We start from the raw sequence: 25,953 nt of genomic DNA, 5'->3' as shown, positions 1-25,953 counted from the left end.
ATTTTTCTACCACTTTCCCAAGATTCACTTCAATTCAAAAAAAAAAAAAAAGATCTACCAAGTGCAAGGTTCAATGGTCTGTGCCATGATAGCTAAGAAAGAGGGCTCTGCTCTCCAAGACATCATCATGTGGTTTGGGAAAACATATGCATACATCCTTTTTTCTAATGTTATTTCCTACTTCAAAAGTAAGTGCAGCTCATAATACCACCTGGTTGTATGGAAAATTACTATGAAATTTTTTCCTGAAGTTCCCACCAAAAGCTTATTTTATAGAGTTAAAAACCTATTTTAAAAATATTATTCTATAAAAAAATTACAAGTTAGTAGAATATATTTATATAATTTATCTGAGCCCACATAGCAAATGGAGAATAGAAGCATAGAAAGTTGGGGCACCTGGGTGGCTCAGGTGGTTAAGCATCCAACTCTTGGTTTTGGCTCAGCATGATCTCACAGTTCCTGAGTTCAAGCCCCATATCTGGCTCTGCGCTGCCAGTGCAGAGCCTGCTTGGGATTCTCTCTACCCCTCCCCCATGCACGCATGTGCACACACGTGCATGGCTCGCTCTCTCTTAAAATAAACCACCTTTGGGGAGAAAAAAGAAGCTCAGAAAGTTAAGAGAAACACAAGAAATTTTTATTATAGAAAAGGAACTAAATGGAATAGATTTGTTGATTACTTTCTTTTTCCCCAATTAAGTTAAAGGGTACTTTAAGATTTAAGTTTCTACATGTTAAGGAATGTACAAGAGAAAATAAAAGGCAAAAAAAAAAAGCATTTTAACCTTGTGCCCTATTCTACATTTAAGAGAGAAACTCCTGAAAAACACATTACTCGCTTGTCTTCCTGTCAGTTTACTGTGAAGTATGTGATATTGGGAGATAGTGCAGTTCAGTTCCAGACCACCACAATAAAGCAAATGCCAAAATAAAGTCAAATGAATTTTTTGCTTTTCTAGTGCATATAAAAGTTAAGTTTATGCTATGGTGTAGTCTATTAAGTATGCAAAAGCATTGTACATACCTTAATTTAAAAATACTTTATTTCTAAAAAATGCTAACCATCATCTGAGCTTTCAGCAAGTCTTAATCTTCTTTGCTGGCAGAGGGTCTTAACCTCTACGTTGATGGCTGCTGACTGATCAGGATACTTCTGATCAGGCAATTTCTTAAAATAAGACAACAATGAAGTTTGCCATACTGACTCTTCCTTTTACAAAGGAGCATGCTGCTTGAACTCCTTTACAAATTGGAGTCAATCCTCTCAAAACCTACTGCTGTTTTATCAACTAAGTTTACATAATATTCTAAACCGTTTGTTGTCATTTCAACAATCTTCACATCTTCACCAGAAGTCGATTCCACTCCAAGAAACCACTTTCTCTGCTCATGTATAATAAGCAACTCTTCACCTATTCAAGTTTTATCCTGAGATTGCAGCAGTTCAGTCCCATCTTCGGGCTGTACTTCTAATTCTAGTTCTCTTGCTGTTTCTGCTACCTCTGCAGTTACTTTCTCCACTGAAGTCTTGAACCCTCAAAGTTATCCATGAGGGTTAGAATCAACTTCTTCTAGATTCCTATTAATGTTGATATTCTGACTTCTTCCCAGCAATCACAAATGTTCTTAATAGCATCTAGAATGGTGGCTTCTTTCCAGAAGGTTTTCAATTTTACTTTGCCCAAATCCATCAGAGGAATCACTATCTATGGCAGCTACAGCCTTACAAAATGGATCTCTTAAATACAAAGACTTGGGGAAAAAAAACCATAAATAAATAAAAATTAAAAAATAAAAATAAAGACTTGAAAATAGAAATGGCTCCTTGATCCATGGGCCACAGAACGGATGTTGTATTAGCAGTCATGAAAACATTAATCTCATAGAACATCGCCATCACAGCTGTGATATTTTAATATCTGAGCAGTAGGTCTCACTCACTAGTAGACTGAAAATATTTGGTAAACCATGTTGTAAACAGATCTGCTATTATCCAGGCTTTTTTGTTCCATGTATAGAGCATAGGACCCAGGATTTTTGGAATGGTAAATGAGCACTGGCTTCTATTTAAAATCATCATTAGAATTAGCCCCTAACAAGAGAGTCAGCCTGTCCTTTGAAGACTTGAAGCCAGGCATGGACTTCTCTTTAGCTATGAAAGTCCTAAAAGGCATCTTCTTCCACTATAAAGCTATTTCATTTACATTGAAAATGTGTTATTGAGTGTAGCCACCTTCATTAATCATCTTACCTCCATGTTCTGGGTAACTTACTACAGTTTCTACATCAGCAGTTGTTGCTTTACTTTACTTCTCACTTTTAGATTATCAATGTGGCTTTTTAAACCTCATTAACCAACCTCAGCTAGTTTCAAACTTTTCTTCTGCAATTTTGTCACCTCTTTCAGCCTTCAAAGAATTGAAGTGAGGACCTTGCTCTGGATTGGGCTTTGGCTTAAGGGAATGTTGCAGGTGGTTTGATCTGTCCAGACCACTAACTATCTTCATATCAGCTATTATAATAAGGCTGTTTTGTTTTCTCACCATTCCTATGTTCCCTGGAGTTAACACTTTTAATTTCCTCAAGAACTTTTCCTCTGCATTCAAATCTTGGCTGTGTGGCACAAGAGGCCTAGTTTTCCGTCTGTCTCAGCTCTGGACATTCCTTTTTCACTAAGCTTAATCATTTCTAGCTTTTGATTTAAAAGTGAGAGATGTACAACTCTTCTTTTCACTTGGAACACTATGAGGTCACTGTAAGGTTATTAACTGGCCTAATTTCAATATTGTGTCTCAGGCAACAGGGAGGCCCGAGGAGAGGGAGAAACAGAGGAACGGTTGGTCAGTGGAGCAGCCAGAACACACATTTATTACGTTCACCAATTTATACGGGCACAGTTCATGGCACCCCAAAACAACTACATCAAAGATCACTCATCACAAATCACCCAAATATAATAATGAAAAAGTCTGAAATACGGAAAAATTACCAAAATGTGACACTAACACACAAACTGATCAAACGCTGTTGGAAAAATGGCACCAAGTTGCCACAAACATTCAATTTGTAAAAAATGCAAAATCTGCAATAAAATGAAGGGTAGTAAAACAAGAAACGCCTTTATTTATGGGTATGGCTAATGAAACATTAAAAATGTTGCGAAGCGGCAGCTCTAGAAATCTTCCTGTAAAAAGGCTGGCATGTAACCTTCGTCCCTTCTTGCATCCTGCGGTGTGGAATGGGCTGCAATGGCTGGAGATTCAACTAGCTCAATGAGCACACTAGGCAACAGTGGAGCAGTAATAGTTTGGAAAGAACCAAGGAGTGGGGGAAGGAATAAGGACCAGACTAGAGGGCTCTCTTAACCGCAGGGTTTGTTATATACAATTGTTAAAACTCATCAAACTGTTTAATGTCTGTGCAATTTACTGTATTCATTATGCCTCCAAACAAAACAGAGAGAGAAATACCACGAATGCTATACCAGCCCTAGACCAACTACCTGAATTTTTATAAGAGAACTTTGTTCGTTAACCCACTGCTAGTTTAGTTCTATCACTAATAATACACTCTTCATACAACAATATGTATAGGACAAAAATCAAGTAAAAGTCAATCTGGTAGTATGTAGAATACACTTGCATTTTTTTAAAAAGTAGGGAGAATAGAATTGTTGCCTCCAGTGAGAGGAAAAGTGTGCCCAACAGACAGGGGAGGAGAAAACTCACTTTTTACACCTTTTGCATTTTGAACCATGAACACATTACCTAACCAAAAAATAAATGTTCTTTAATCCTACTAAATATTCTATTTAAATTTTTTGAAATTTTCATATATGCAAATTTTAATGATTTGAAGACTTATATTGACTTTAGTTTCAACATGATCTCTCACTGGACTAATTACCCAAAAACCACTAGACACAAAAATGACAAAAGAAAATGGTGAAACTCTTCTTTCAAGGAAAAAAGACAAGAAACCATTTTAACCAAAAAGAGAAGCATTGGGGGCATTCTACTGCCAGAAACATATTATTTATCTTTTAATTTCTCATTATCTGCTTTCATTAAGAACAAACAAAAGCAACTAGCTAAATCAAAAAAGGCCAACAGGCTTTTTCTCAGATTAGCTGAAAGAATCATACAAAAGGTTCTTTCTTGCTAGGGAAGTATAGATTATAAACAGTTACAAATAGTAACTATGAAAGTCTGTGAATCAGATTATAAACTGAAATACAATGAAGATTTCTGAGAAATTTATCAAACTGACCTTCCGTGGTTTTCTTTTCTCAACACTTAAAATTTGCATATGTTAATCCTGTTACTTTTTTCATGGTATAAACAACGTAATAAATTTTTACCTGATTCTACAGGAAACAAAGATTAATAACTGATGGACTTATTGAAGAAGCCAATTAAGAAGGGTTTTTTTGGGGCGCCTGGGTGGCGCAGTCGGTTAAGCGTCCGACTTCAGCCAGGTCACGATCTCGCGGTCCGTGAGTTCGAGCCCCGCATCAGGCTGGGCTGATGGCTCAGAGCCTGGAGCCTGTTTCCGATTCTGTGTCTCCCTCTCTCTCTGCCCCTCGCCCGTTCATGCTCTGTCTCTCTCTGTCCCAAAAATAAATAAACGTTGAAAAAAAAAATTTTAAAAAGAAGGGTTTTTTTTGTTTGTTTGTTTTTTAACGGGGCGCCTGGGTGGCTCAGTTGGTTGAACGTCCGACTTCGGCTCAGATCATGATCTCATGGTTTGTGAGTTGAAGACCCATGTCGGGTTCTGTGCTGACAGCTCAGAGCCTGGAGCCTGCTTTCGATTCTGTCTCCTTCTCTCTCTGCCCCTCCCACGTGTGCTCTGTCTCTCAAAAATAAATACATGTAAAAAAAAAAAATTTAAGACGGTTTTTTTTTTTAATGTTAAATAAACATTATCAAAGTATAAAAATTATAAAAATATTTTATACTATGCAGTCTTACAAATATATGCAACTAGAATGTAAAGTTATGTTTTAATTTCAGGAAAACTTACAACTCCTGATAATAAAAGAAAAATGTGAACTTCCAGAAGTTAATATATTTTAGGGCTCAATAGGTTAACTGATTTGGGCTCAGGTCATGACCTCACAGTTTGTAAGATTAAGTCCCACTTTGGGCTTTGTGCTGACAGCCTAGGGCCAGCTAGGGATTCTCTCTCCCTCTCTCTGCCTCTCTCTCACAAAATAAATATTTAAAATATAGATATTTATTTTAGTAAATAAATATCCAAACAAAAACAATCTTATTTAATGATATTTGCCAAAAAGGGAAAGAAAAACCCACAAGGTGTTAAACAGTAAGACAAAATATATTCTTGAAGACCACTACTTGCCAAAGATTATATAGAAGATTTGTAAAATAATGCCAACAGAAAAAGTGACAGAAGTTAACTAATGCACTTAGCTTAATGCCTGGCATCTAAAACATACTGCAAGTTTTTTAGTAAATGAATAGTAATAAGGAGGCCTTGAAATTCCACAAGTTAAAAATGTTGTTATATAGCTATTTTATCAAGATAACCATACAATGTGTTAAATATCACACAGGCAAGAAAATATCAAATGAAAGATAGGATTCCTAAAGCATAAAGCCGTATGATCTTCTTCAGACATGTTTTCAGGATCCATTTTCGTAGTCCTCTTTGTAGTAATCCAAATGAGCTAAAACATTATGGATGGCAGAAAAGCTCTTCATCTAAAAGACTGCTCCACTAGAGAAACCAATCCCCTAGGGCTAAAGTGACTAGTGTGTAGAAAGTGCCGAGAACCTCCAGAGAATAATCCTGATGACTGAACTTGAAATAAAATCTCTTGTCCTACTTAGGAAAACAAGTTTGCCACTCTTGGTTCCTGGACAATAGAGCAAATGTGTCCTCTGAGACTTCCTAATCAAACTCAAATTTCATCTTCAGAAATCAATAATTCCTTACTATAGTTCCAAGAATGATCTTACAGCTTCAAGTACACTACTTTATAAATCAAATTAAATTCTTTCATTATCAAGAACCAAATAAACATTTCAATACACAAACTCCTACCACTGAATCTGCTAGTGTCTAAGTTAACCAGCAGAGTAGAAAACAAAACAGAATTTCAAAAAATTTAAAGTTATAAATTTAAATAGCCCAGGTATATCCTTAAAGATGGGGGGGGGGGGGGGGGGAAACTAGGTCTTTATGTATCTACAATTTAGAGACATAAGATATGAAGCTTAGCATTTACTAAGGGAGATAAACCTAATGACACACAGGAAACAATTAGAGAACAGTAAACAACAGTATATGATGAAGTGCTAAAGTGCTAAGTGGCTGAGTACTCAATATACACAGTGGGAGTTCGGAAAATAAACTGCAGAGGGATTGGAGAGTCCAAGGAGGTTTTATGGGAACAGACTCCTCATAATGAATGATTACATCTGAAGAAATAGAAAGGGAAGGCAAAGCTGAGGAAACTACCTAATTGAACCCCAGGTTTGTTGCAGGCAGTCCTAGAAACATGTGAGGAAGAAAGATAGGACAGACTATCTTAGGGAAAGTCTTAAAAGCTAAGGGGTGCCTGGGTGGCTCAGTCAGTTGAGCATCCGACTCTTGATTTTGACTCAGGGGATTGAGCCTCATCAGATGCGCACTGGGCGTGAAGCGTGCTTAAGATTCTCTCCCTCCTTCTCCCTCTGCCCCTCCCCTGCTTGCACACACACTCTCAAAAAAATAAAAGGAAAATTTTTAAAAAGCTGTTAAATGTGATGCAGGAAAGTAACATCCCAGTGGGGTTTTTGTTCAATTGACCCAGCAAGTGTACAAAAAAACTGAAGAGAATAATGGATTTATGAAAACTACACAGAGACAATTATAGAAATCTAAACCGAGAATAATCTATTGGTCTAGATCTGTGCTATCCACTACAGAAGCCACTAGCCACATGTGGTTAATGAGCATCTGAAATCACCAGTCTGAACTGAGATGAGATTTACATGTAAAATGAACATCGAATTTCAGACTTGACATGAAAAAAAGAATGCAAACTATCTCATTAATTTTTTATATTGATTACATGTTGAAATCATGGTGTTTAGGACATATTATGTTAAATAACATACTAAAATTATTTTCAGATGCTTTTACCTTTTTTAATGTGGTGAACTAGAAAATTTTAAATTACATATGGCTTACATTATATTTCTACTAAAAGGCACTGCTCTATGGTTATCTCAACTTTTCTGACCCTCCCATTCCCATGATTTGAAACAATTTTAACAGGTACCCACATAAATACGTATATACTTCTAGGGGAGCCTGGGTGGCTCAGTCAGTTGAGCGTCCGACTTCAGCTCAGGCCATGATCTCACAGTCAGTGAGTTCCAGTCCCGCACCAGGCTCTGTGCTGACAGCTCAGAGCCTGGAGCTTGCTTCCGATTCTGTGTCTCCCTCTCTCTCTGCCCCTCCCTCCTCTTATGCTCTGGCTCTCCTTCAAAAATAAACATTAAAAACAATTTTTAATAAAAATAAATACATACATACTTCTATATTTTACATATGTGCATGTACTACTGAACTTCTTTATTTTACATATGGTATAAAACATACACAAAAATACAAAAAGTATGCAAAAATAACTATAAGTTCTAATACTTTTCTTTTTGCAACCCAATGGACTATCCCATATGCTCCAATTTGGAGGCCAGGATGTTAACAGAGACTTTGATCAGGGAAAGACAAATCCAAATGAAAAATTCACTAAAATGTGATGACTGATGGACTACGGGAGCAAAGGAGAAGGGATGAATTAAGGATGACATATTGGACATCTACTATTTGTTATTCAGCACCCTGTGGCCCCTGACTTTCCCTCAGGAAAAAAAAAAAAAAAAAAAAGCTAAGCCATCATGCTGTTTAGGTAGGAATGAACCTAACCTCAGCTCCAGGGGTAGGTTCAGCCTGTCTAAACTAGTTACCAAATATTTCTGGCCTTAGTAGTTGGTTCAGAAATGTCAATATGACCCAAAGTCAATGAGATACATGAAGACATCTATCTGCTGGGGCTCCTGGGAAGAGAAACTCTCTTCAAGCTATAGTTCTTAAGCTGAAGCACACAGATGCCCCAAAAAGTTTGGGTATAGAACTCAGGCTGTCTAGAAGCTAAGATGAGAGGGAGAAGATATCTTTAATTTTACTGAACTTAATTTAACTGAAATTTAGCATGCCCTTTTGTGAATTCAGTCAACAGACCACAATATTCTGCAATACCAGTCACTCTGTCACCAGCAGAAATCACAGATAAGTTTCGTATCACATTATCATTGCTTGCACTTACAAATAATGCCAATGTTTATCACTACTTGGACATTATTAGACCCATACTAAATCTTATTATTTAACAAAGAAGCAATACTATCTTATAATTTTTAAAAAGTATTTTGATAATGGTATTTTAATACAATTGCTTCTCTTTGTAGACCTATGTATTTTATTTTAAAATAATCACAAAGGCCCTGGACTCCTGCCTGGGTGGGCTCAGTAAGCTGAGTGTCTGACTTTGGCTCAGGTCATGATCTCACGGTTTGTGAGTCTGAACCCTTCATTGGGCTCTGTGCTGACAGCTCAGAACATGGAGCCTGCTTCAAATTCTCCCTCCTCTCTCTGCTCCTCTGCCACTCGCACTCTGTCTCTCTTTCTCTCTCTCAAAAATAAACATTAAACAAAATATCACAAAGGCCCTCAGCAGGTGTTGATGCAATGTGATTTCTGCCCAGTACTCCAAATGTCAAAGTGGAGAAATTCAGTGAAGCCTGAGTACAACAGCAGGAATAACTATAACCCTCTTAAGGTAGCCAAATGCCTCACCACCTAATTAGTGCTCCACGTGAATGAATGAACAAGATTCCCACTGTCCCTACCTACTATCCAGAGAAACTACAGCATAGAGAATGGGGAAAGAAGACCCTGTTGAGCTTGACGCTAGTCTGGCATGGTAAAGTGACACGAGAGATGTAAAATAAGTGGAAGACAACTGGTACCCCCCCTCCTCTCCCCAAGGTGGGGTGGGATCGGCCTGCCTTGAGGGTCACCAGTGAAATACTATTACTCTTTTTTTCAAAAAAAATTTAAGGGGCGCCTGGGTGGCTCCGTTGGTGGAGTGTCCAACTTTGGCTCAGGTCATGATCTCACAGTTAGTGAGCTCGAGCCCGACATTAGGCTGGCTGCTGTCAGCACAGAGCTTGCTTTGGATCCTCTGTCCCCATCTCTGTGCCCCTCCCCCACTTGCTCTGTCTCTCAAAAATAAACATTTTTGTAACAATTACAATGAAAATAAATAAATAACCCAAAAAAGGGGTCCTGTAGGCTTCAGACTGCCAAAGGGTTGGATGAAGGAACAAATGTCAGGCCCTACAGCCTCTGCTGAAACACTCACCCTTCCTCTCTGGATTTGATGGCATGAGCACCTAGAGCTTGAGCTGCTGACAAACATGCTGGGACCACAAAGGGACCAACACATCAGAAGCAGAGCTCATTAAGTAACAGAAAAAAGAGAAAGATGAGGTTCTGATCACATAAGTACAAGTGGATCAAGCTTCACCTTTGAACTTTTCAATATTATGAGCCAGTAAATTTGAGTCAGTTTTTTGTTATACCCAGAACATAAAAATCTGGTACAATTGAGAGCAGTAGTTTCCACCTCAGGAAACTAGAACAATACCCATGGTCTTTGCACAGAAATAGCAAAATCTGAAAAGACTTTACTTTGTTACACTGAGGGAATCTATGGAAAAGGAGTTTAGTTTTTCACAAAGTGAATGTCACTACTCATTCCAACCCATCCTCACCTTCCTATTTTTCAGAGGCTGAACTAAAGACTACATTTTCTAGATGCCCTTTAAATTAAGGTCTCACATTTGACCTAAGAGCAGCTAAGCAGACATACCTGCATAAGATATGGAAGCAGAAAGTAACATCAATGGTAGTTCTGCCCAAGGAAGGTAAACCACTACTACTACTTCTCCTTCTCCTACTCCTACTTCTTCTTTTTTTTTTAAAGGTAAGTGCGGTGGCAGCAGCTTTCTGATTCAACAGCACGGTCCACACTGGCAGTAGCCCCCTTAGCAGGCAAATTCTGCAGTGTCGTTCTGAGGTTTGTTCCTAGAAGCTCATCTACTTTATTCATTCAGCCCAAGTGTACATCTTTCTTTCCTCATAAATCCCATGTGCTACAACTACTTAGAACAAATGCTCTTGTTACAGACTCTTGAACAAGTACGAAGTAAATAGGGACACACAAAAAGCAGCATACTATTAGCAATTAGAAACCTAACAAGAGGGGGGCCTGGGTGGCACAGTCGGTTAAGCGTCCGACTTCAGCCAGGTCACGATCTCGCGGTCCGTGAGTTCGAGCCCCGCGTCGGGCTCTGGGCTGATGGCTCGGAGCCTGGAGCCTGTTTCCGATTCTGTGTCTCCCTCTCTCTCTGCCCCTCCCCCGTTCATGCTCTGTCTCTCTCTGTCCCAAAAATAAATAAACGTTGAAAAAAAAAATTTTTTTAAAAAAAAGAAACCTAACAAGAGTTAACAGCTTATGGATACAGATGTAGCAAGGACCTGGAAAGAATTATAATTGAGAAGCCCAAAGAGCTAAGGGCCAGATAACAAGGAGCACAATAAAGAGTCAAGACAGAGCTCTCAGTAGTTTAAATCTGGAAGAGAAAGAATTGCCAGCAAAACTGAGAATCAGAGATAGGCAAAGAACCAAGAAAGGAGAGGCCTCAAAAAATGAAGAAATCATCGACACAATTAAGTACCAGATATGACAAACAAGAGAAGAATTTAATGTTTTTTATATTCCTTCCTTCTTCAAAAATTATCATTGGATATAGAATAATGTTTATACTCCAAAATTGGGTCCAAACCACCCTTCTCTGCTAGTGTTGTTTAATACAATAACTTCTAATTTCTAATCAGTCTATTTAAATTAAAAACAAAACAAAACAAAACAAACACACACAACTCTTCTCTGGATCCCAAAACAAAGGTCCAATTCAAGACTCACACCTAGGAAGCTTTCTCTGGCAGTCCCATTTGCCTCCTCTTAGTTCATATAACACTTATCTCTTTTTGGACACCTGACTATAACCCAAACTAAATTATAAGCTTAAAGAGAGTAGGAGCTGTGTTCTTCTTTACATTCTGAACACCTAGCACAATGCTACTCAAGTGTGCTAACAAAGCTAGCCCTTTTAAAGGGTATTTTCAGAAGAAACTGGTGGAAATAAGATTACAGAAGATTAAAAAGTTAATTAAATTGACTTGGAAGGTACATGAAGGAACTTCTTATAGTGATGGTAATGTTCTATATTTTTTTTTCTTAATGTTTATTTACTTCTCAGAGAGAGACAGAACATGAGTGGAGGAGGGACAGAGAGAGAGGCAGACACAGAATCCGAAGCAAGCTCCAGGCTCAAAGCTATCAGCACAAAGCCCAACGCGGGCTCAAACCCTGGAACCGTGAGATCACTACCTGAGCCGAAGTCGGACACTCAACTGACTGAGCCACCCAGGCGCCCCGGTAATGTTCTATCTTGTCAGGGTTATAGGTTACAAAGATGTATGAATTTGCCCAAACTAAGGGTATGGTATACATAAGATCTGTACAATTTACTGTATGTAAGTTCTACCTAAAAACCAAGTAAACAAATAGTTCATGATGGGCACACTGAAGTATTTAGGAGTAAAATATAGTTACTTTGAAACACAACAAAATATAAGATAAATTGATGAATGAATACAGGAAGAGAGAGGGATGGTAGGTTGGATAGATAGATAAGTATATAAGGCAAAATATAAATTACAGAATCTAGGTTTGCAGGTACTTGGGTATTCAGTTGTTCAGCAAACAATTCTTGCGACTTTTCTGTGATTAAAATTTTCCATAATAAAATGGCAGGGAAAGAAAACAAAAGTGGAAATGACGGCTGTGAGTTTGTCAATTTAAGAAAAGGAACAAGGAAGGAAGGAAAGAAGGAAAGGAGGGAGGGAGGGAGGGGAGGGGAAGGAAATAAGAAAGAAAAGGAATAACCTTAGAGTGGAAAAAGGTACACGATATCTGGATTCTACCTCTTCACTCTGCCTCTAATTTTAGACTGCCTACACAGGCTAGTTCTGGCCTTCAGCCCTTGTTCTTGACTCAAAGAAAGTGCTCACTTGCTAAGCTCCACTCATTTTAGAGTAATCCAAATCTGTGGAGTCTAGACCCTTTGCCAGTATCATAATCTATTCCCCATTCTTTTCACCTGAGTTTCTAAATACCTCTTTAAACTGACTTTTAGATAAGACCTCTGGCCAATCTGGCATAACATAACTGGTTCACCCTCTTGGTCCAATTCTGGCTCCACCTACCCATGGGCCTCCATGGCAAGGAAATATTAAAACAAAGGTCAAGGATCCTTGTAGCAAGGACAATTCATCTGCATGTCACAGTCCCTAGCTGAGGTACTCAAAAAATGTCTGTTGGATGAATGAAACCCATGCCTTATAATAAATTTAGTAGTATTTAATCACACATACTAATATTTAGTTTCATATTTAAACTAAACAGGGTAGGAAATGTATGTGCTAGGATTCTGCGGTTGAATGTTAAAAATTTTTTTTCATTTATTTATTTTTGAGAGACAGAGAGCACAAGTGGGGAGGGGCAGAGACAGAAGGAGACAGAATCCAAAGCAGGCTCCAGGCTCTGAGCTGTCAGCACAGAGCCCAACACGGGGCTCGAACTCACAAACTGTGAGATCATGACCTGAGCTGAAGTCAGATGCTGAACCAACTGAGCCACCCAGGCGCCCCAGCAGTTGAATATTTAAAAGGAGAAGATCCAGAGTCTCCTCTGTCAAGAGCTAACTAGAAGATGTTGTTGGAAATTAAAGGTTGATAAATTCTTTCAGCTAACATTAAGAAACACCTACACTCTAATTATTAGTACTTTCCTAGATAATATAGTATGTTCATCAGCTTCAACATACCATAAACATGAACTACAGAGAAGTTAAATTATGAAAAGATAAAGACTGACAGGAATTCAATTTCCAGATGACCTTAATGCATTTGGAGTTAATCTCTTTTTTTGTTGTTGCTTCCAAAGGACTGTAAATTATGCACTTGCCGAATTTTGCCTTTGTCACACATGACCTAACAAGGAAGGCATTCATTATACCATAGTAGCCTCCCTCAAGTATCTGGTTCTAAACAGCTGCAAATTTTGGAAGATGACACGAAATGATGTCTCTAATGATTAGTATGTTCTCCCCCAGCAAATATTAAACAAGACTAAGGCTTATTAGAATATCAAAACTTTCCAAGTTAAACTGAGCATAAATTTAAGTTTAGAAAATAAAGTAGAAATTTTGTACAAGAATTTAAATTCTACCTGTTAATAGAAATGATCCAATAAACATACCCAAAGAATTCGGAAAATTCATAAAATACAGCACTTTGATTTCTTCATATTTGCTTTAGCTGTCAGAAAGATGCCATAATCATTAATGAGTGGTCGATTTAGTCCCTTCAAATGCAGTAACTGAAGAAGATAGCAAAATATTTTAAACGCAATCTAAAATAAATGTCCATTTATAAGAAGTAAAAGCTACTTCCTAGACCCAAAACTTCAAGGCCTGGGTAGAAAAACATCCTGCCAAAGGTAGAAACAAGCTGTAAAAATGTTTCAGAAGAGTTATGGCTTGCTAAATAGTTATACAACTATACACATAAGCTGGCTTTTTTATACCTGTCATTGTTCCTCAATCACATTAGAATACACTTAAAGATATTATTCTCCACCTATTCTCATGTTCCATTAGGGAAAAAAAATCATAACTACTAAACACAACAGAGGGGAAAAAAGCACTGCCAGGAAGAGATTACTGTATCATCATTTATATGTCTTTCAATTCACATTTAGTTTGACTTCCATCCCTTCCCAGATATACAAGTACGATACACTTAATTTACACAGAGCCACATAGCCTGCCCTTGAAAGGCTACCTGGAAAAGACCTGTACAAGTGTCCTTCTGAACCTCCTTCAATTTCATCACATACTATCTTGCCACGATCCTTTCATCTTAGAGCAGGTTGACTAAAACCCTCAATATCAGCAGTTTCATGTTAACTCGGTACCTATCAGTCTTGAGGATCCAAAGGCTCAAATTCTGTCTTTAGAGCCTTCAATCAACATCATTACCATATAATTACTAACTTCTTAAAAGAAAACAAACAAGCAATTTTCAGTACCACACATAACTGTCAGATTTCCAAGGTATGGTGAGGACCAAAAAGAAATTTGTAAGAAAGCCTTCTTTTGTGAACTTCCAGTCAAATGCAACAGTAATTAATGAGGGTAAATGTTTGCTTTCATTTACTGTGTTAATGTACACAGTATAATGTCCATCTACATGTTGATGCAAAATTCAGAGAGACAATACCTATCAATCACCTTTAGAGGCAAATGGAGAAGAGGAACTATTAACAACAAGACAAAAAAATTACCATTACAAATCAAGGTCAATGAGGAAGGACTGAGGACTCCTACCCAATCTTCCAGCTGAAGACCCTATATTGTAATCATACTTCAATCTTAAGGCAACTATTTTTCAAACTAGATTCTATTTAAATGATCCTATAGAGAGGAAAAAATTATATTGATATGCTAAAATATCTGAAGAGGGCCAGTAATGGCAAGTGACTAGCTTCTTTTCTGGCCTGATCTCTTTTGAAAGCTTTCGAAGAAAAACAATATTCACAAAGGCGCTTTAAAAAAATTCTAGGGGTGCCTGGGTGGCTCAGCCAGTTAAGTGTCTGACTCTTGATTTCAGCTCAGGTCATGATGCCATGGTTTGAGTTGAAGCCCCACATCCGGCTCCACGCTGACAACTCCGAGCCTGCTGGGGATCCTCTCTACCCCTCCCCTGCTCACACTCTCTCTCTCCAAAAAGAAAAAAAAAAAAAAAAAAAAAAATTAAATTAAAAAATATATTTAAAATATATATATATATATATATATATATTCTGTAGTTTCATATTTGGAAGTAATACAGACAAAATTTTAGTTACCTGTCCAGACAAGCAGTCCTGGGTTATTGTCATAGCCCAGTTTTAGTGGGAAAGCAAGAAAACAGCTTGTTGGTGAGTTAAAACCACAGGAAGCCCTCAATTATCCATGACAGTACAAGACAAGAACAACCTAAATAAATTAAATCTTCAGGTAATTATTGTTTAAAAAGAATACTGGATTAATTCAAACCTCCCGCCTTACCCCTCCACCCCTTTACAACAGAAAAAGTTCATTTAAGGTCCGCCTTTCTAGCCACTCTCTAGCAAAACTGAGAAGAAGCAGATACCGTATTTGATTTCAAAACTGGGTAGCAAAAAAAAGAGTAAGGCAAACTGAATTATCAGCACTCCAGTTGGTTCTATTTCTTCAGCAATTCCAATCACAAAGCATCAAACTATGAGTTCAGCTTCCTAAAAGGCATTCACATTAAACACTCAACCTCCCCCAACCTCCTGATTTAGACTTTTCTAAATCAAATGTGTCTTGTCGAACTGTACTAACAATGCTTGTTTGAAATGAAGTTAAAGAACTTGACAACTATTAAAATTGTGAAATGCTGATATCGAACCACTTTCTGTTCAAATCCGCTGCAATTCCAGGCGTTGATAAAAGACTGAACTTCCTTTTTCTCCTCTCCTGGTCTTCCCCGCCCTCCCGCGCGCCAAGATCCCCGCGGGGTCTGCAGTGACATCATAGCCCATCTCTTGGAAACCCCTGACGTCACAGACACGAGGACCCAGAGCACTGTGACTTCATCGCTGACTAGGGCCGACCCGCAGTAGACTTGCGCCTGCCCGGAGGCGACAGAAGCTTCTGAGCCCCAGTCCTGCCCGGTCCCAGAGGAAGGTTAAGGGGAGGCGTCAGCTCACCTGCGCCGGGACGGAAAGGACAGGATGGCCGAGCCCGGCGGGCGCGACCAGGCGAGGCGACTCCCGCCCAGGGCCCGACTTCCTCACCGGCCGCGGGTCCCGGAGGTGAGAGAGCCGGTCCAGTGCCTCCTTACGGCCTATCTGTGATCTCCTGAGCTCTAGCCCGGACCGGGGACCCGGCTGCCACCCGCCCGCCCGCCCGCCCGACCTTCCGCGGCCCGCGGGGGCGCTCAGCGCCCGGCCCGTGCACTAGCTGAGGCCGGCCCGGGAGGAGGCGCGGGCCGCGGGGCCCCTGCCCCAGACGCGCCGGACGCGCTGCGAGCCGGGACCCGCGGGCGGCGCCCCCGCCCCCACCCGCCCCGCTCCCCGGGAGCGCAGGCAGGCGGCGGGAGGGGGCGGGGAGCGGCCACGGTGGCCGCAGCCGCCGGACCCCGACCGCGCTACCCTCACGCCAAGCCCCACCGCGGCCCGGACCCACCTGCGCTCCTGCCCCGGTCGGGGCCTGGCCCGGGGCTGCACACCCCGATGCGGCGGCAGCAGGAGGCCTGGCTCACTCCCCACCGCTGAGGCGGACCGAGCGCCCAGCACGGCGCGGCGGAGCCCAACGCTCGCCCCGAAACCCATTTGTTTGGCTAAAACGGAGTGACGTCACGCGCCGGCCCAATCGACGGTTGGCCAGGGGAGGGGCTGCGGTACCAGGGGGTTGCAGCGACCCCTGCCGGGTATTCTGCGGTACTTCGGACGCTGGGAAAGGGAAAAGTGGGGAACTTAAAAAGGGTGAAGAATCTGCGAGCCCCCAAGTGGTGGGAAAGAGTGAAAGCTGGAGTACGAGCTGTAGCGAAAGGAATCAAACCCTCAGGCTAGCTAGCCAGAATGGTAGAAACGCCAGTGTTCAGTCCGTAGACTTGACCAGTTTATCAGCACTCATGGCTGGAGCTACAAACGGTATTAGTTACTATTGGACTTGGGTTCCAATTTTGATTCTGCTACCAGCTTGGAAGACTGGATTTTCAGAATTCGCATTTGTAAAAAGAGAGTCCCTTCTATCATCCGTTTCCATGCAAATCATGGCAGGAATACCTATCTGCACATAAACTTTCAAGGTTAACAATCTCAAAATGTGGTCTGTAGAAGTTTAAGGAACTGCAAAGAAATACAGAATAGGTTTTTAATACTTTATTAATTTATTTAGTACTTTGAAATCAGAGTGCCAGTAAGGAAACTTTTCATACCCAGGCTTTAAAATGATGATCGATTTTATTGTAAAAATAATTTTAACTGTATTATAAAACATGAGGACAATAAAGAAAAACTCCTTCACACAAACACAGCCACTCTCAGCATCTGGTGTATTTTCCTTTAGACTTTTTGTCCCATGCATGTTTATTTTATAATGCTATGATCATAGAGTACCCACAGTTTTGGGTCCTCTTTTTTCATGTGTATATGTATTTTTCATATTTCATACACTTCATAAGTATTTTAACAGCTAAATTCTATTTTAGTGGACATGGAAAATTTACTGAATTAATTTTCCATTCTTCGACGTATTCCCTTCTCTTCTTACCATTACAAAGAACTCACAGGACATTCTCATGAATGTAGATTCTTAAAGATAAATACCATGAAATGGAACCACTAGGTGAAAGTGTATCAACACATTTATAGTTACTAATACAAACTGCCAAAATGAGTTTTTAGGGGTGCCTGGGTGGCTCAGTTAAGTGTCAACTTTGGCTCAGGTCATGATCTCATGGCTCCTGAGTTCTACCTGAGAGGCTCTGTACAGTTCGGAGCCTGGAGCCCGCTTCGGATTCTGGGTCTCCCTCTCTCTCTCTGCCCCTTCCCTGCTTACGCTCTGTGTCTCTCTGTCTCAAAAAAATAAACATTAAAAAAATTTTTAATTTTTTAAAGGTAGTACCAAGTTATACTTAATTTAGCAGCTTTGATTTTAGCCAGCCCTTTAAAAAGTAGCTTATCCAATTATAAAGCTACTCTGGTAAAATGCATATTATGAAATCTTAAATACCAAAGAGTAACAAAAAAATTAAAAGAACAAGGAAAATAAATATTTCCCATGATCTCACCACCAAGAAATAATCACTTAACTTCTCCATCTAGGCCTTTATCTTTATACATAATTTTAATAAAAATGGGGGCAGGAGCACCTGGGTGGTTCAGTCGGTTAAGCATCAGACTCTTGATTTTTGTTCAGGTCATGATCTCAACAGTTCATGGGATCAAGCCCTATGTCAGGCTCTGTGCTGACAGTGTGGAGCCTGCTTGGAATTTTCTCTCTCTCTCTCTCTCTCTTTCTCCCCCTCCCCTGCTTGCATGCATGTACTCTTTCTCTCTCTCAAAATAAATAAATATTTTTGTAAATTGGGAAGGGAATCATACTGTACATATTGACATCAAACTGTCTGATTTAATATCTGATTGGTATTAGCTCAATATATCATGATCATTTGAAACTTCTCTGTGTCATATTTGACTCAAAGTTGTAAAACTTCAATCCATCCTTTCAGGTTCATCTCAAACACTGTCCTCTTTAAAACCTCTTGATTCCTTACAGGAATCAAAAAAATGGATTCCCCCCATTTTTTCCTCTTTCCTTACAGCCTTTATTTTACTCCACACACATCTCACATGTGTGTATTTTATACCTCTGCTACATTCTAAACTGCTAGAGTACAAGGATTATATCCCAGTATCCATTAAAAGATCTTGCACTTGATATTGCTTAAATGTTTAGTGGATAATTATAACCATGTTAATCTGTACTTTTCTCATGATGGTAGATAAGCATGATCTCCATTTTATAATAGTGTTTACTGCAGTTCATTAATATCCAACATTTATTGCATTTACAATGTTTGATCCAGACACTATTCTGTATATCACATACATTCTTTCATTTAATCAGAAAAACACCTCTGTGAGGTGAGTACTATTGTTATTACAGATGAGGAAACTAAGGTTTGAAGACTTAAACCACATGACCAGGATTGCACTGGTGGTATAGAGCCAAACTTAGCAAAGACTCTAGCATTTTCACCATATCACTGTACTGTTTGGGGAACTTCAGATAAGTTAAAGACATTGTAACTACAAAGCACAACAGAGATATCATTAAACTGAAATGACAATGGTTTCCATGTGGAAAGCACATCTTCATTGTCAAAAGTCCCATTAGAGTCTAGGTAGTCTAATTCAATGTTTCTCAAACTGCTTTTTTCCTTAATACATTGTAAACTGATGGTTTTGTAAAATACAATAAAACTAGAAAACAAGAAATTTAAAATTAAAAAAGACAAAAGCCCAAATTCTCATTATTAAACTCAGCACACATAAAATCACTCTATCAAATTGCTAGTAAAGTTTCTAAAACTCTTTCTCTCCATTTCTGTTCTTATGGCAGACTAGTTCTAAAGCTGGCCAGTGGGCCACACTTTGAATGGTACTACTTTAAGAGAAATAAGGTGAGGAGGCGGTGAAACCATTTTAGGCAAGTCTTTCCCTTGATTCTATTTCTCCATGTACACAATGGGAATGATCCCCACAAAACAAAGCCACTGGAGCCAGTGCAGTGTATTAGGCTATAGACCCTGTAACAGGTTCTGAGGAGGGCGCTCCCCAAAAAGGCATCAGTGTAGCACAGTGAGGCCGCAGGACTGAGAAGGAGCTGAAAGAGGAGCAAGATTAAGGTGGCCTGAGATGGCACAGCAACAGCAAAGTCCTAATGACTAAACAATCATTTCATGGGTGCCTGGGTGGCTCAGTTGGTTTAGTGTCCAACTTCGGCTCAGGTCATGATCTCGCAGTTCATGGGTTTGAACCCCATGTCAAGCTCTGTGCTGACAGTGCAGAGCCTGGAGCCTGCTTCAGATTCTGTGTCTCCCTCTCTCTCTCTGCCCCTCCCCCACTCACGCTCTGTCTCTCTCTCTCTTTCTTTCAAAAATAGACAAACATTTAAAAAGAAACGTAAAAAACTTAATCATCTCAAACCAGCAAACATACTGAATCAAACAATCGTTTGTATAGACATGGTTTCATTACTCCTCTGCTCAGAATAAAATCTAAGAACCTTCCACTTATTCCTTAATAAGCTCACTCCTACCTCCAAAGGAAAAATACCATCTCATTTTCCTCCACACCCCAAACTCTTGATCCTTAACCTACATCCTCCACTGCAATGAAAAGGAAAGCAAGAGAAAGGGTCCAGTAGACTGCATCTAGGCTCATCCTTACTGCAGAACTAGGTCACTGGGTGTGAAAATGTCTTTCCCTACTAACTATTATTATGAAGCTTAAATAAGAAAAAAGAAGTGTGGCACAAAAACAGACACTCAGATCAATGGAACAGAATAGAGAACCCAGAAATGGACCCACAAACGTATGGTCAATTAATCTTTGACAAAGCAGGAAAGAATGGAATAAAGACAGTCTCTTCAGCAAGTGCTGCTGGGAAAACTGGACAGTAACATGCAGAAAAATGAACCTGGACCACTTTCTTACACCACACACAAAAATAAACTCAAAATGGATAAAAGACCTAAATGTAAAACAGAAAGCCATCAGAATCCTCGGGGAGAAAGCAGGCAAAAACCTCTTTGATCTTGGCCACAGCAACTTCTTAATACGTCTCCAGAGGCAAGGGAAACAAAAGCAAAAATGAACTATTGGGACCTCATCAAAATAAAAAGCTTCTGCACAGCAAAGGAAACAATCAGCAAAACTAAAAGGCAACTGATAGAATGGGAGAATATATTTGCAAACGATATATCAGATAAAGGGTTAGCATCCAAAATCTGTAAAGAACTCATCAAACTCAACACCCAAAAAACAAATACTCCAGTGAAGAAGTGGGCAAAAGACATGAATAGACACTTCTCCAAATAAGACATCCAGATAGCCAGCCAACACATGAAAAAATGCTCAACATCACTCATCAGCAGGGAAATACAAATCAAAACCACAAGGAGATACCACCTCACACCGGTCAGAATGACTAATATTAGCAACTCAGGCAACAACAGATGTTGGCAAGGATGCAGAGAAAGAGGATCTCTTTTGCACTGCTGGTGGGAATGCAAACTGGTGCAGCCACTCTGGAAAACAGGATGGAGATTCCTCAAAAAATTAAAAATAGAACTACCCTACAACCCAGCAATTGCACTACTAGGTATTTATCCAAGGGATACAAGTATGCTGTTTTGAAGGGGCACATGCACCCCAATGTTTATAGCAGCACTATCAACAATAGCCAAAGTATGGAAAGAGCCCAAATGTCCATTGATGGATGAATGGATAAAGAAGATGTGGTATATATATATACAACGGACTATTAATCAGCAATCAGAAAGAATGAAATCTTGCTATTTGCAACTACGTGGGTGGAACTGGAGGGTATTATGCTAAGCGAAATTAGAGAAAGACAAATATCATATGACTTCACTCATACGAGGACTTTAAGACACAGAACAGATGAACACAGGGAAGGGAAGCTAAAATAATATAAAAACAGGGAGGGGGACGAAACATAAGAGACTCTTAAATATGGAGAACAGAGGGTTACTGGAGGGGTTGTGGTAGGGGGGAATGGGCTAAATGGGTAAGGGACATTAAGGAATCTACTCCTGAAACCATTGTTACACTATATGCTAACTTGGATGTAAATTTTAAAAATTAAATTAAAAAATTTTTTAAAAAGAAAAAAAGAAGTGAAAAAGCTTTCAAGTTTACCAAGTTAAAGGCACACACTTCAAGAGGTCTAGAAAAAGTCGTTGGAAGCCCTGAGCCCCAACACATGTATGTAGTATGACGGTGGCGATGGGAGGCTGGGCAGAGGCTACTCGGCCATGAGAAATAACTTCATTCATCATAAATAGAAGAACAAAACTAAAGAGAAACAGAAGGAGAAAGGCAGTAAACCTCCAACAGATATGAGTATATCTCACAACTGAGATGTGGGTTGTGAGGGACATAAAGCCGAATAAGTATTAACATCAGAAAATCATAGTTCTTATCCTTTTCTTGGATCTGTGGCACCACAAAAATCTGCTAAAAGCTAGAAACCAAGAGACTCTCTTCACGGGGGGTGGGGGGAAGAGAGGTGGAATAAAGGATGTATTGATAGTTACACAGATAATTTTTAAAATAATTTTAATTTCTTCAAAAAAGTCCTTTAGATTCACTGGCTTTATGGTGACTTGAATGCTTATACAAGGGAATAAAAGAAATGCAGGGTGATGACTGACAGCCTCCACCAGTGAAATGCCATGGCAAAACCCAGTCAAGGTCCCGAGATCTCCTTTCCCTGTATATTATCCTTAGAAGCTCACACTGTTTTCAGTGCCCTTTGACCTTTCAGATGATGGTTTCTACAACACCAACCCAATGGTCCAAAACAATTTCCATATGTATCCTACTTTTTTTTATTGAGAGAGAGAGAGAGAGACAGGGTGCAAGTGAGTGAGAATGGAGAGAGAGAGAGAGGGAGGGAGAAAGAGAGGAGAGGAGAGGATCCCACGAGGGGTAGAGAGAGAGAAGCAGGGCTCACCTGAAGTGGGGCTTGAGCTTACCCAATGCAGGACTCGAATTCATGAACCGTGAGATTATGACCTGCGCCCAAGTCAGATGCTTAACCAACTGAGCCACCCAGGCACCCCATATGTATCCCACTTATTGATGCACATAAAAGAGGCAATCCCTCCCAAACTCTTCACATTCTGATTATCATAATTAACACTTGGGTAGATTTAATACCAGGCCATAATGGTTTCCAAGTCCCTTCTTAATGTTTGCCTTTTTACTAGAAATCTAAACCTAAGCAACAATGTCCATTCCTGATGCTCCTCTATTTAAAATCTCTATGTAGGACTTCCAGTAGTGGTGGTTCAAGCTGCCAAGGCAAGCTGGGCCAAAGTCCGAGTGGTGGTCAGGGCCCTGGAGGGGCAAGAAAGGATGACAAGGACAAGAAAAAAAAGTACCAACTAGAGTGGAGAAAAGAAGAAAACAAAGGGACCAAATGCTGCCAGCAAGCTGTCACTGGTGACACCTCACACTCAGTGTCGCTTAAAATTACTGAAGTTAGACCATCTTCTCATGAAGAATGAATTCATTAGAAATCAGAAACAAATGAAGACTTTAGAAGAAAAGCAAGAGGGGGGGAAAGGTCAAAGGTGGATGATCTGAGGGGGACCCCAATGTTGGTAAGAATGTTTGAAGAGATCGTTGATGACAATCATGCCATAGTGTCTGCATCTGTGGGCTTAAAACACTATACCAGCATTCTTTCCTTTGTAGACAAGGATCTGCTGGAACCAGGCTGCTCAGTCCTGCTCAACCACAAGGTGCATACCATCATAGGTGTGCTCATGGATGACGTGGGTCCCTTGGCCCATGGCTCCCCTAGGAGGTAGAAGGTAGAAAAGGCCTCCCAGGAAACCTATGCTGATACTGGGGGGTTGGACAACTGAATCCAGGAAATTAAGGAATCTGTGGAGCTTCCTCTCACTCATCCTGAATGTTATGAAGAGATGGGTATAAAGCTCCCAAAGAGGGTCATTCTCTATGGTCCACATGGCACAGGTAAAACCTTATTAGCCAAAGCAGTAGCAAACCAAATCTCAGCCACTTTGTTAAGAGTGGTTGTCTCTGAACTTATTCAGAAGTACCTAGGTGATGGACCCAAACGCGTTCGGGAATTGTTTCAAGTTGCAGAAGAACATGCAAAATCCATCATATTTATTGATGAAATTGATGCCATTGGAACAAAAATATACGACTCCAATTGCAGGGGTAAGAGAGAAATTCAATGAACAATGTTGGATTGGTTGAACCAGTAGAAGGATTTGATTCAAGGGGTGACATGAAAGTTATCATGGCCACAAACTGAATAGAAACTTTGGATCCAGCCCTTATCAGACCAGGCTGCATCGACTGCAAAATCGAGTTCCCCCTGCCCAATGAAAAGACTAAGAAGCGCATCTTTCAGATCCACACAAGCAGGATGATGCTGGCCAATGATGTAACCCTGGACGACTTGATCATGGCTAAAGATGACCTCTCTGGGGCTGACATCAAGGCAATCTGTACAGAAGCTGGTCTGATGGCCTTGAGAGAGCGTAGAATGAAAGTAACAAATGAAGACTTCAAAAAATCTAAAGATGTTCTTTATAAAAAACAAGAAGGTACCCCTAAGGGGCTCTATCTGTAGTGAACACATTTGCCTTCAAGGAAGTGGTTGGGAGTATCCCAATTCCTCAGAGGGATGAGGTTGGGGGAGTTGCCCAGAGGAACCCATGTTCCAGTTGATCTTCCTTAGCAGAATCTCCTGTGATCTTTTTGAGCATGATGTGTAGGATGCCCACCAGACTGCCTTCATCTGTTGGTTGCTCTCTCCCCAATAAAGCGAGCCCCTTCTCAAAAAAAAAAACCTAAACTAAATAAAATAAAATAAAATAATATAATATAATATAAAATAAAATAAAATAAAATAAAATAAAATAAAATAAAATAAAATAAAATAAAATAAAATATCTATGTATTCCATGGAATCCAAGTGCTGAAGTTCAGCAGGAAACAATGAAAGCATTTCGTTAGCTCCTCTATCAAGTCAGGCAGTCTCTGTTCCATCTCAGGGCCTTTGGGTCTACTCATCCCTCAGCCTAGAAGGTTCCTCTCCCTTCTCTGCAACTCGTTAACCCTGACACAATCTTAAGTATTGGCTTAAAGTCTCCACAGAGCACTGGAGATGCCAGAATTTATGTTTAGGAGGGACTTTGGAGGAAAAGGGAAGTACACTGAGGAACTTTTTGCCTAGCAAGTCCAGTTTTTACTTAGATTTTATTTTCATTTAGGGTGACATGGGAGGTGGCTAAAGCCTCTTCAAACCAGAACTTCCCTACTCATCCTTTCACAAAATTTTGTAACAGTAATCACTTTATTTGTTTGTTTGTTAGTTTTGAGAGAGAGGGAGAGAGAGCGAGAGCGCGTGCTACCTAGGGAGAAGGGCAGAGGGACAGAGGGAGAGAAAGAATTTTAAGCAGGCTCCATGCTTGGTGCAGAGCTGGACGCAGGGCTCGATCCTATAACCCTGGGATCATGACCTGAGCCGAAATCAAGAGTCAGATGCTCAATCAACTGAGCCACCAGGGTGCCTATTTTTTTATTTATTATAACCCCCTGCAGAGGAGCACTTCAAAAGAATGGAGAGTAAGCTTTATTCATTACTATATCCTAATGCCAAGCCCTGTGCCTAACACCCAGAAGTTACTCATTAAGTAATGGTTAAGTGATTTCTTTTTAAATCCTAGAAATATTTTTCTGCAAGGGCAGCAGTGATCTATATTAAGAATGGTTTAATCCCTACAGTTATGAAGAGGTTTTTGGAAGTGAGGCAGAAAAAAATAGAGGGATCTTACTGCTCCCTGAAGAATTTTCCTAGTGGGATTTTCCCCAGGAGATGTTCTCTCCACAGCCAATGGAGTAAGGAAAAGGAATGGTCCAAAAAAGGCCATAGACCTAGATCCTGAAGACACTCATGTGGGAACATCAGGTTTAAAGCCAGAGGTTGGGGCTTCTTAGAGACCCAGGAGGCCTAAGTTGTGCTGGAGAGACTAGAAGCCAAGTAGCAATGCTGCCTTAAGAAATGGAAAGGGAAAAAAAATCACAAAAGGAGAATAAAGGTTTGCATATCCCACAAATTATTATAGCACAGGAGTAAAACTCAGCTGAAAATCATGCTACATTCCAAGTACAAAACCACAACAGGCAAAAGGGAAGCAGTTCATCACACACACACACACACACACACACACACACACACACACACACACACCATTCCCAAGTCCATTCTTCTTCCTGATCTTACCATAAAATCAGAACTCTTTCCTACAGCCCATTATATAATCAGACAGGTCCCCTTCCTCAATCTATCTCCATTCTCCCCCTTGTCTTGGCTG

The 25,953-nt window shown here is 40.0% G+C and overlaps 1 protein-coding gene and 1 pseudogene across 2 annotated transcripts in view; one reads left to right on the top strand and one right to left on the bottom strand.

Annotated features, from left to right (window-relative positions):
* FBXO34 (F-box protein 34) overlaps positions 1-16,786 on the bottom strand; it is an 89,356-nt gene extending 72,570 nt beyond the window's left edge. Inside the window, exon 1 of one of the 2 annotated variants that reach the window (XM_043556221.1) lies at positions 16,464-16,786. In XM_043556221.1, coding sequence (XP_043412156.1) covers positions 16,464-16,609 — 146 coding nt within the window. In that variant the 5' untranslated portion in view covers positions 16,610-16,786. Of the gene's footprint in view, positions 1-15,985; positions 16,166-16,463 lie in introns of those variants that run through there. The other variant, XM_043556222.1, reaches the window with a different exon arrangement.
* Positions 16,787-22,603: 5,817 nt separating this feature from the next.
* Positions 22,604-24,400, top strand: LOC122469128 (annotated as a pseudogene).
* The last annotated feature ends 1,553 nt before the right edge of the window (positions 24,401-25,953 follow it).

This window comes from Prionailurus bengalensis, chromosome B3 (assembly GCF_016509475.1).
Source record: "Prionailurus bengalensis isolate Pbe53 chromosome B3, Fcat_Pben_1.1_paternal_pri, whole genome shotgun sequence".
NCBI classification, from domain to species: Eukaryota; Metazoa; Chordata; class Mammalia; order Carnivora; family Felidae; genus Prionailurus; species Prionailurus bengalensis.
This window is presented reverse-complemented; position numbering and strand designations above follow the sequence as displayed.